This window comes from Hyla sarda, chromosome 11 (assembly GCF_029499605.1).
Source record: "Hyla sarda isolate aHylSar1 chromosome 11, aHylSar1.hap1, whole genome shotgun sequence".
Lineage (NCBI taxonomy): Eukaryota > Metazoa > Chordata > Amphibia > Anura > Hylidae > Hyla > Hyla sarda.
In genome coordinates this window covers 29,210,777-29,222,887 of record NC_079199.1, presented here as the reverse complement: position 1 = coordinate 29,222,887, position 12,111 = coordinate 29,210,777, and the positions used below count along the sequence as shown (strand labels likewise).

Genomic DNA, 12,111 nt, shown 5'->3' with positions numbered 1-12,111 from the left:
AAGGGTCTGTGGCGGATCTTCAACAGCGGAAATCTGCTGCGGACAGCTTGCCCCCTTTCAAACTCACAGGGGGAAACACGCTGCAAGTTTGAACAAGCCCTAAAGTGATTGTCTGGAAACCATAAAAAGTATTAATCTTTCCTTGTTCTCAAGCAGCTCACTTATGGTTTGGTTATTGCTCAGCCCAATACCTTCTTACCCAGGTATAAAGGGGGCAGGCACTATGTTGCAAACGCTGCATGCAGGCAAAATCATGCATGCATGTGGAGGCCAAGGTAAGAATGAGGTCACGGAGTTATGTTAAGGAAAAAAAAAAAAAGAAAAGCAGGCAAGTCTAGAATCACATAAGAATCAGGCCATATGTTGAGAGAATTTAAGGTACAAAGTGTTACATCGGTATACATTGATATGAAACAAAGCTATTATCTGTACGGTGATTGGACGTAGTACCTGCCCTCCCATCTCAGCCGTTCCTCTTTAAGAAAGGTACGGTAAGAAAGTTTCGGGCTGAGACAAGGACAAACTGGAAGGGAGCGAGGAAGGGTATTAGCTATTATATCCCTGGATAACTCTTAAAAGAAGCACATGCTGTGTTTTTTTACAACACACATCTAAAGATGGATCAACACTAGCTCCATGTTACCAAAAATGGATCAACACTAGCTCCATGTTACCAAAAATGGATTAACACTAGCTCCATGTTACTAAAGATGGATTAACACTAGCTCCATGTTACTAAAGATGGATTAAAACTAGCTCCATGTTACTAAAGATGGATTAACACTAGCTCCATGTTACTAAAGATGGATTAACACTAGCTCCATGTTACGAAAGATGGTTTAACACTAGCTCCATGTTACTAAAGATGGTTTAACACTAGCTCCATGTTACCAAAAATGGATCAACACTAGCTCCATGTTACTAAAGATGGATTAATACTAGCTCCATGTTACGAAAGATGGTTTAACACTAGCTCCATGTTACTAAAGATGGATCAATACTAGCTCCATGTTACTAAAGATGGATCAATACTAGCTCCATGGGGGAGATTTATCAAAACCTGTGCCGAGGAAGAGTGGTGCAGTTGCCCATAGCAACCAGATTGCTATGGGCAACTGCTCCACTCTTCCTCTGCACAGGTTTTGATAAATCTCCCCCCATGTTACCAAAAATGGATTAACACTAGCTCCACGTTACTAAAGATGGATTAACACTAGCTCCATGTTACTAAAGATGGATTAACACTAGCTCCACGTTACTAAAGATGGATTAACACTAGCTCCATGTTACTAAAGATGGATTAACACTAGCTCCACGTTACTAAAGATGGATTAACACTAGCTCCATGTTACTAAAGATGGATTAACACTAGCTCCACGTTACTAAAGATGGATTAACACTAGCTCCATGTTACTAAAGATGGATTAACACTAGCTCCATGTTACGGAAGATGGTTTAACACTAGCTCCATGTTACTAAAGATGGTTTAACACTAGCTCCATGTTACCAAAAATGGATCAACACTAGCTCCATGTTACTAAAGATGGATTAATACTAGCTCCATGTTACGAAAGATGGTTTAACACTAGCTCCATGTTACTAAAGATGGATCAATACTAGCTCCATGGGGGAGATTTATCAAAACCTGTGCAGAGGAAGAGTGGTGCAGTTGCCCATAGCAACCAGATTGCTTCTTTCATTTTCCACAGGCCTCTTTAGAGGCCTGTGGAAAATGAAAGAAGCAATCTGATTGGTTGCTATGGGCAACTGCACCACTCTTCCTCTGCACAGGTTTTGATAAATCTCCCCCCATGGTACCAAAAATGGATTAACACTAGCTCCACGTTACTAAAGATGGATTAACACTAGCTCCACGTTACTAAAGATGGATTAACACTAGCTCCACGTTACTAAAGATGGATTAATACTAGCTCCATGTTACGAAAGATGGTTTAACACTAGCTCCATGTTACTGTCTGCAAAGATCATATGTAATTATGTTTGTATGAAAGCACAGTGCATGATAGGTGACAAAAGTGCAGCTTGAGTACTTCCTCCCTCCTCTCAGAATTCAGCACAAAAGCTCATAAGGTGAATAACTTAAAGGGATATTCCAGCTGAGATAGTTATACAAATATCTAATATGTGTATGTCCCAACTCTTGGATCCTCACCTTTTTCAATGAGCTGCTGGAGGGTGGGGAGAGTCTGCGGCTCATAAATACAGAGGACGCCTGAGCTTTAGTATATCATTGAAAGGACTCCTATATCACAACAGGCACATTTAACAGATACAACGCTGAAATCGGCATTATGTCACTACATTATTCTGTCCTCTGAGAGGTGGAAGGGACCTCTGTTTTTCCTATAGTTGGGGAAACCAGAGAGAAAAAAAAAAAAAACATACCCCCTCTTCCTTTAAAAGAAAAATAAAAACCCTCACACATTTATGACATACCACATGTCTAAAATATTAATACCAATGAGAATAGTTGGGTGGCATATGCTATCTAACAGAATCTGAAATTGATGGACATTGTATCCCAAGCAGCGGGACTGTCTTACATGCTTAAAGGGTACTCCACCTACGCCACCCTAGAAATCTAGGGTGGAGTACCCCTTTAGACACAAATAAAGGTTTGTGTAGACAAAATAATCAGTATGTGGCAAATGCTCAGCCAAAAGAATAAAAAAAATTAAAAAAAAATTATAATAAAAAAAACACATTACCAATGCTAGCAATTTTGAAAATTTCAAACACCATCCCAGACTTGGAGCCTAAAATTTTCCTTGGAAAACAAAAAAGCAGCTGTTGTCTACAATTACTACCAACATGGATTACAAGCGCCCATATTTTCTGCTTAGTAGTAAAGCGTGGCTTCTAGATTTAGCCTGAATCAATGGGAGAAGGAAACGTTCCTTAAAAAGGCTCCGGCATCCTATTAGCCAAGTCCCATGACAAATGCTTCCTGCCAAGAACCATTCTTTTTAATAGAGCCATCTGCACATATACATTTTTCATACAATTCCCTAGCCAAATGAGCTGTACATCTCAAAAGGCATATGTCAGTATATCCAGGGTATCAGTATATCCAGGGTATCAGTATATCCAGGGCTCGGGGCGGCTGATATTAGTTTCCCCCTTATAACGTCAAAGTGCCATAAAATATATTGTCCATGTACCATAATAAATACTGTGACCTCACGTTATATTTATATATATATATATAGTGACTAATCTAGTCAGATTTGATAGGAAAACGTTTTATATACATAGGACTAAAATAACCATAACAAATGCAGGGCTCATATGAACTATTATACTATTAAATCTGTTCCTCAATTCGATAAAACAAACTCAATACTGGGTCTAAAGGCTTACTGATTGATACAAGCAGAGTCTATGAATTATATATGAGAAATATGAGTAGGTACAGCATATGACCAAAGAGCTCTAAAGGATATTTTCTGCATAAATCATTTATACTGCCTGTTTGCAGGTTTAATGAGCGTCCCAAAAAAAATAAAAATACAAAAAAAATGTATGGGCCATGTGATGACTCCGTGGTGTGTAATGTAGCTCTGCAGCACTGGGGGCCTGGGTTCAAACCCCACCTAGAGCAACATCTGCATGGAGTTTGCATGTGTGTAGGTTTCCTCCAGGGTTAGCAGTGGGGTTGGATGATTGCCTCTTTAGGATTGGCCATAGCTGTCATTTAAAGGCTTGTTCCGCCAACAGTGCTGTCTCCAGGCCACCCAATGCACTTTCTGTTAAACGTGTATGTGTTCTAGATGAATATACAGGAGGCACGCCCCAATCAGACATCTGCCATTCGGTGTATAGCTTCCTTTACAGGACTTAGAACTTTATTCTATACAGTGGTCCCTCAACATACGATGGTAATCCGCTCCAAATGGACCATCGTTTGTTGAAACCATCGCATGTTGAGGGATCTGTGCAATGTAAAGTATAGGACAGTGGTCTACAACCTGCGGACCTCCAGATGTTGCAAAACTACAACACCCAGCATGCCCGGACAGCCGTTGGTGCCATCATGTCGCTACGCACGCAGCTCCTATTGGATGACGGGACGGCGTGCGCAGCGACGTGATGACGACGATGCAGGGGATCCCGAAGAGGACGCGCCAGAGCCCCGAGGATAGGTAAGTGATCGTCAGCGGACCACACAGTGCACCGTAAACGGCTATCCGGTGGCAGCTGAAGCAGTCTGCGCTGCCGGATAGCCCCGACATACAAAAGCATCGTATGTTGATGCTGGCTTCAACATGCGATGGCCTCTGAGAGCCCATTGTATGTTGAAATGATCGTATGTCGGGGCCATCGTAGGTCGAGGGGTCATCGTACTGGCAAAGTACTCAGTGTTGCCCGGTCTTCAAACCTAAAACTTGTTGGAGAGGGAAAGCAACTATGAGGCTCTTGTCCTCATATCCCAACCTCAGGTGGGACTGAGCTGTGATGGAGAATTTGCAGGTTGAAAATAGAAGGGGGCGTAGCTTTTGCAGGGGGCACGGCTTGTGGGAGCAGGCGTGGCTTGCAAGCCAGACCAACACATTCACCCAGAGATGCGGAGCTTGTAGAGTAAGGTGGGGCTGAGCTGTGATGAAGAGATTGTGGTTGAAGGACCTGTGATGTGGGTGTATCAGGCGAAGATGGTGTTTTTTTGAAGCAGAAACAAAAAAAAAAAAAGAGGTGGAGGGTGGCACACTCACCAGGAGATGCGGAGCAAAGCATGTGGAATAAGGTACTGGAAGTCCCATAAACTAATTAAAGACTAATTTATTTAGTGGGTGTTTCCAGCTGTGGGCATGTCCCTGCTGCACCGATTGCTTTGATTGGATAGTCTTTAACAGTGCAGACATCACACCAACTGGTAACACCCACTTGTCAATTTAGGTATACATTTCTAGTAAAGGGGTTATCCAGGAATAGGAAATTAGCCAATTTCTTCCAAAAACAGCATCACACCTGTCATCAGGCTGTGTGTGGTATTATTGCTTAGTTCCATTCATTTTAATTCAATGTAACTAAATGAACTAAGCTGCAATACCACACACAATCTGAGGACACGTGTGGTGGTGTTTTTGGAAATTATGGATTACCCCTTTCCAGAATATTAGAGAGAAAAACCCTGCTCACCTCACCAGAAACAAAATCCTTAAAGGGGTATTCTGGGATCAAACATTTTATTCCCTATCTAAAAGGATAGGGGATAAGACGTCTGATCGCGGGGGGCTTGCAGCTGGGACCCTCCGCGATCTCCCTGCAGCACCCGCATTGTATGCAGGGCTGCGTCTCCAGTTTTGGAAACCTCCAGGTTTCTGGGACTGGAGACGTGACGTAACATCACGCCCTCTCCATTCAAGTCTATGGGAGGGGGTGTAACGGCATTAGACATGAATGGAGGGGGTGCGGCGTGATGTCACAAGGGGCGTAGCGTTAAGTCACGTCTCCAGTTGCGGAAACCTAGAGGTTTGCGAAACTGGAGACGCAGCCCCACATACAATGAGGGTGTTGCAGGGAGATCGCGGGGGGTCCTCCATGACCAGACATCTTAGAACATTTTTGATTAAGTGGCTGTTACCTAAGCTGGGCACATCTATTTTTGGCTCATGATTGTAATTTCGATATTGTACAAAGTATGACTATCACCTCCTCCTTTGGAGGAGAACTGTGTTGCTTCCTTTTTACATAGTTGAATATCTTTGTTGTAAGCTCCTTGCTCAGTTTTTGTACCTTGTATGTTTGTGGGGTTGAGGTCTATCTGTGTTATCAAAGACCTTGTAGGAGGGGTTGCTTATGAAACCTTAAGAAAAGGTCTCACAAAAAATAAAAGAATAAATTAAAAACCAAGGAATAGCACAGTTATAGGAAAAGATGCTCCAGACAGTCAGGTCAAGACAGGACACAGGTCCTATTTAATGTAAGAAAAATGGCACACCAATATATTTTAGTGTGGACGGCCATTTGCATGAAATCATTCTTTATTTTGCATCGATTTCCTTAAAATATTTAAGACCAGGTGTGAAGGGAAGTGTGTATTGTTTATTTCACTGATCACTACAGTATAATAAAGACAAGGAAAGTGCAGGTTTATGATACTGTGGGTATCCAAGTTAAAATGAACACATCCCTAAAAATATGTTTAAATGGCAGAAATTCCATGCAGAATCCGGAGGTAAAATACATCTCTCGGAAATTCTGCTACATGAAGTTAAAGGGGTTATCCAGGCAAAAACATATATCTCTCAACTGGCTCCAGAAAGTTAAACAGATTTGTAAATTACTTCTATTAAAAAAAAATCTTAATCCTTTCAGTACTTATGAGCTTCTGAAGTTAAGGTTGTTCTTTTCTGTCTAAGTGCTCTCTCATGACTCGTGTCTCGGGAAACGCCCAGTTTAGAAGCAAATCCCCATAGCAAACCTCTTCTAAACTGGGCGGTTCCCGAGAAAGGTGTCATCAAAGAGGATTTAGACAGAAAAGAACAACCTTAACTTCAGAAGCTCATAAGTACTGAAAGGATCAAGATTTTTTAATAGAAGCAATTTACAAATCTGTTTAACTTTCTGGAGCCAGTTGATATATATAAAAAAGTTTTTGCCTGGAATACCCCTTTAACATTGTGGGGAATGGAATATCCTGCTATCCCACTTACACTGCAGATTTTCTGCGGCAGAATTCCCTGTATGGGTCCACACACAAAAAAAAAAAAAAAAAAAAAAAAAACAGCTTTGGTATTTTTCAAACTAACACTTGGCCTCAATTTTAAAAAGGTTCCAAATATCTGATAAAGGTCTTTATTGAAGTGTCAGGTAATTTCTTCTATTCCCGTCAGGATCAGGGATAGCACTGCATGGCATCTGTTATAATTAATTTTCCCCCCATGTAATGTACAGATGTTGGCCATTGCCTAATCCCTTAGTTAACCCTTGCAAAACATTGTAGTCTGTCTTTTATACTAGTACAGTCATTGACATTTCTGGGGAAAACAAAATAACAGCAAATAATTGATATGCTTTGCAAATTCTGACAATGTAAATTTGTGATAGAACTCAGCCATATTTATTTATTTCAATTTCTTTGCTTTTTTTTACTCAGTTAATGGATATGTGGGCAAGAAATCAAATTAAGCAACAAAAAAAGTAGTAATCTTGGCTTATTACTGTACAGGCACAGGTATACATCAGGATATAACACTAATGTGATGTGCGCTTTAAGGCCCCTTTCACACTACAAAATTACTCTGTTTTAAAGATCCGTACGAAGTTCCGTCTGAAAATCAGCTGTAAAACGGCAGTTACAAAATCTAATACGCCCGTTAGAAAATCCCCTTATAGTCTATGGGATTTTTCTAATAGCCGTTTTAACCCGTTATAGCCCGTTATTTATAACAGCCGTTATTTTGTGACGGATGATAGTAACGGGGCTGTACTGTAAATAATCCCCCCATCACAGTGCCAGCCTGTTCAGTCCAGTGCACATTTTACCAGCATTATCGCATGGCATAGTAAAAAAGGAGTAGGTGCTGTCCCAGACAAGGGAAAGGAAGTACTTGTGTGAATACTGCTGACAAACAGACCAGCTTTGGTCCCACCCCCAAAAATAGAGAGAATGAGAAAAAGCTTTATACCATAGCTGAGATTCTCAGGAACACTAACATCACCTTGTCAACATATTAAAAAGAGTTAATGTAACAAATTCATGCAAATTCATACACTTTACTCTTCTGTCGACCACCACGGGAAGTGTCCAGGAGACGGGCTCTTCTCATTAGGCAGCTTCCATTACTCCTCCACAACTATAAACTGACATCCCTAGTGGTCTCCTTACTTAAAGGGGTACTCCACTGGACAGTGTTCAGAACATTTAGTTTCAAACGCTGTGTGCACACTGTGGAGTCGGCCACGCCCCTAGTGATGTCACTCCCCTAGTGAAGTCACACCCCCCTCAATGCAAGTCTATGGGAGGGGGCGTGGCGTCACTAGGGGCATGGCCGACCCCCGCAGCACGCACACAGCATTAGGAAGTAAATGTTCTGAACGCTGGCCAGTGGAGTAACCCTTTAACTCTGGAACTGTCAAAAGCTGGGGAGGAAGCTCAATACAGGGAGCTTCATGTAGCAAACAGGAATAGCTTAACTCATGGACAATTACGGTGATCAGAAGATGCAATGTTTTTTTTTTTCAAGGTCATGCAAGTTAGATGACTAAGACACCACAAATCATTCCACTCTCCTCCTAAACCTGTACGCAGGGCCGACAACAGCTGATAAACTCCCTTTAAAAGTGGTAATAATGCAATTTTCAATGACATTTAAGAAAATTATAGAAATGACTTGACTAGATGCCAAATTGTGCTTGTTTCACCTCATCTTACACATAAACTGTGTATGAGTCAGTGTAAAAAAAAAAATTTGCTATTTTACATTTAGAAATTGTCTCTTAAAGCGCAACTGTCATGAAATTTTGGTGCAATAACCTGCACACAGCCTTTGTACTGTGTGCAGGTGGAGGGTATGGCAATATTTTTAACTGAAATTTGGCGCCTTTCATGACTGCAAAAAAAAGCTTTTATTCAAAGCCACTGACGGTCGGATAGGCATGGCGCGAGTTACGCAATGCTCCGCCGCCGCCACGCCCACCCCCCACACCTACCCCTTATGTCAATGCTGGGACGGCTGTGTGATTGACACGCAGGTCCCAGCGAATGAGCCCTTGAGCTAATCTGACCTGCGCGCCGCTGTGTGTCATCCAGCAAGCCCTCGCTCCCGCCGCCGTCCTCCTCCTCCTCAGTGCGCCTGCGCAGAGCAGCGCGCAATCAGGTTAGTTCTCAATACTAGGTGCAGAGAGGAAGCGCACTCTCTGCACCTAGCACTGCGCAGGCGCACTGAGGAAGAAGACGGCGGCGGGGAGCGAGTGCTTACTGCAAGACACACAGCAGCGCGCAGGTTAGATTAGCTGAAGGGAGCATGCGCTGGGACCTGTGTGTCAATCACACAGCGGTCCCAGCACTGACATACAGGGTAGGCGAGGCATCGCGTACCTCGCACCACGTCTATATCCGACCGTCAGTGGCTTTGAATACAAGCATTTTTTGCAGTCATGAAAGCCTTCAAATTTCAAGTAAAAATATTGCCATACCCACCACCTGTACAAAGGCTGTGTGCAGGTTATCGCACCAAAATTTCATGACAGTTGTGCTTTAAACCTGAAAATTGTAGTAGTAAATAAAAAGGTTTCCTTGTCATTGCTAAGAAAATAAGAAAAAATAAAATAAAATAATGAATACTGGCGGTCATCTATATCAAATCTGAAAGAAAAGAAGGTCGCATCAGTCGCTTACCAGATTAGGTTGTGTGAGCTCACACACACACACACACACACACACACCAATGGATAGTGCATGAATATAGTAACCAAGTCGTCCGCAGCCTTCCTGGAGACTGGTGAGCGATTAGGTGACTGGAGATACAGGAATGAATCCGGCGCTGGACGAGTAATTGAAGGGAAGCAGCAGGTGTAAAAGCCAGGTAGGTTTATTCAACAAAGATGCAACGCGTTTCGCATGCGAAACGCGTTGCATCTTTGTTGAATAAACCTACCTGGCTTTTACACCTGCTGCTTCCCTTCAATTACTCGTCCAGCACCGAATTAATCCCTGTATCTCCAGTCACCTAATCTATATCAAATCAGCAGGCACAGGAGAAGATCAAACCAAACCATTGTTTAATAAGACTATTGTGTATATACGTGTGGGAAACTGAAGACATACACCCCCTCCCCCCAAAAAAAAAAAAAAAATGGGCAATTTACTTACCACCTTCCATCTCTCTTTAACCAGGACTCCCACAGTGAGGATATCCGGCTGCTCCCCTCCCCCACTCATTGCACAGGGTGCTGGGGCTGCTACGCAGAACTCGTGTCACCGGAGATCATCTGGCTCCCAAGGGTGACTTCCATTTACTCAGTGGCTACAAAGAAGAGAGCAAAAATCTTTCATTAGTGATACTCCTACAGCAAGCTAGGGGTCATTCGGGTGAAAACACAAAGTCCAGTAGTTGTAATACAGCAGCCAATCACCACACACGTTTGCTGACAATCTCGTGTTGCGATTGGCTGTCGCATTTTGGCCACATGAAGCAATTGTTCGGCAAAACTTAAAAAAAAAAAAATGTATTCAAAACGTATCATTAAAACACATTCAATCGCACAGGAGCTACTCGTTTTATAGGACACACATGCAATTCCCACATTAGAGAACAAGTCTTTTGGAGAGATTTAGCAAAACCCGTCTAGAGGAAAAGTTGCCGAGTTGCCCATAGCAACCTATTAGATTGCTTCTTTCATTTTTCACAGGACTCTTTAAAAATGAAAGAACCTGATTGGTTGCTATGGGCAACTCAGCAACTTTTCCTCTGGACAGGTTTTGAGCCCTATGGTTATAAATCATCAAATCCCCCCCGCACTAACCAGAGGCTGGTAGTGCGGGGGACGCTGATCAATATGATGCCTACCATGCCCGGATCCGCCCCGCCATTCGCCTGATATCTTCATTTTTCAAGATATGCAAATCATCTTCTGGCACGGGCGGGGTTACTGCCTTTATCTGGCACTGTGACGTCACCGCCGCTCGGCCCGCAGCACCGTCCAGCTTATGTATATTCATGCCCTCCCTCCACATCTCCCTCTCCTCCCCGCTCTGTATGTGAATCCACTGCGCATGTACCGGCTTCCTGTGAACACCCGGAAGCGGCCTCATCGCAGTGGAGTCACATACAGGGCGGGGAGGATAGGGAGAAACAGAGGGAGGGCATGAATATGCATAAGCCGGGCGGTGCTGTGGGCCGAGTGGCGGTGACGTCAGTGTCAGATGACGCCAGGAACTCCGCCCGTGCCAGTTAGAAAATGATTTGCATATCTAAATAAATGAATATATCAGGCAAACGGCGGGGCGGATCCGGGCATGGTAGGTGTCATATTGATCAGCGTCCCCCGCACTACCAGCCAGTACCTCTGGTTAGTGCGAATTTGGTGACAGCTTTCCTTTAAGTCATGATATCCACATGCCCACTGCAGCATAGCTACACCCCCTGGAGGCCATGTGACTTATGACTTAGAAAGGCTAGAGAGAAAAGTAAAATAAAAAAGGACTTGCACTACAGCTAATGAAAACAGGACAAAAAGGTGCACCGAGGTATTAAAAGTATATTACACAGTATTATAACTTGGCATCCTGGGCTCAAAGGCTGAAGAAAAATACTGGAATACCCCTTTAAATGGGCACTGTCAGATTCAAGAAGTTTTTACTTTTAAGTTGAACATCTTGGCCAAACATTAACCTTTATTACTTCACTAAAAAAAAAAATGTTCTCTCCTTTTTATAGAAATCATGGCATAAAAGACCACTAGGGGTCCCCATACCATCCAGAACATAATCCTGTCCCGCTGCAGCAGCATCTTTGTCCCAGCTGAAGCACAGGCAGGGACAAAGTCCAGTAAGTGACGGCCAGATGAGCACTTCATTGTGCTCACACCTGTCCTGTCTATCAGACTCCTGGACAAAAACCATACAGAAGGGGGTTACAGAGCAGTCTGCAGTATTTGGATGAAGAGACCCAGCACAGCAGACTCAGGCAGGAAGTGAATGTATGGTGAGTGAGGGGAGGCTCAGTGCTTGCCTCAGACATACCCCTTACTAAGCAATGGATGTCAGAATGAGTGAGTAGTAAAACAGAGGGATTTTTGAGGCAAAAGAAGCTAAAACATATAAACGATATGTAAAGCATCTGTATGACCTAGTAAGTAACCTATATAAGCATTTTGTTTCTGAGATATGAAAGGTACAATTTAACTATATTACAAGAGACAGGTCAAGGAAGTGTTCATCATAAGATGGTTTGGGAAACAAGTCAGAGTTGGTGCAGGAAATGGTGTTTGGCAATAAGATTATTGTTAACCCCTTAGTCTGTGATGTAGGGTTATTGAGAGCTTTCAATAGTTAAAAAAATAATAATAATAATAATAATAATAAAAAACAACCTTATATCACAAAAGACAAGTGTACTCATGGAGAGTCTCCGAAAAAACGCTTTT

At 42.8% G+C, this 12,111-nt stretch overlaps 1 protein-coding gene across 4 annotated transcripts in view; it reads right to left on the bottom strand.

Annotated features, from left to right (window-relative positions):
* The window catches only part of TTBK2 (tau tubulin kinase 2), a 106,310-nt gene that overhangs the window by 73,965 nt on the left and 20,234 nt on the right, over positions 1-12,111 (bottom strand). For all 4 annotated transcript variants that reach the window (XM_056547112.1, XM_056547110.1, XM_056547114.1 and 1 more), the window contains exon 2: positions 9,836-9,989. In XM_056547112.1, the coding sequence (XP_056403087.1) occupies positions 9,836-9,904 (69 nt within the window). In that variant the 5' untranslated portion in view covers positions 9,905-9,989. The remainder of the gene's footprint in view (positions 1-9,835; positions 9,990-12,111) is intronic.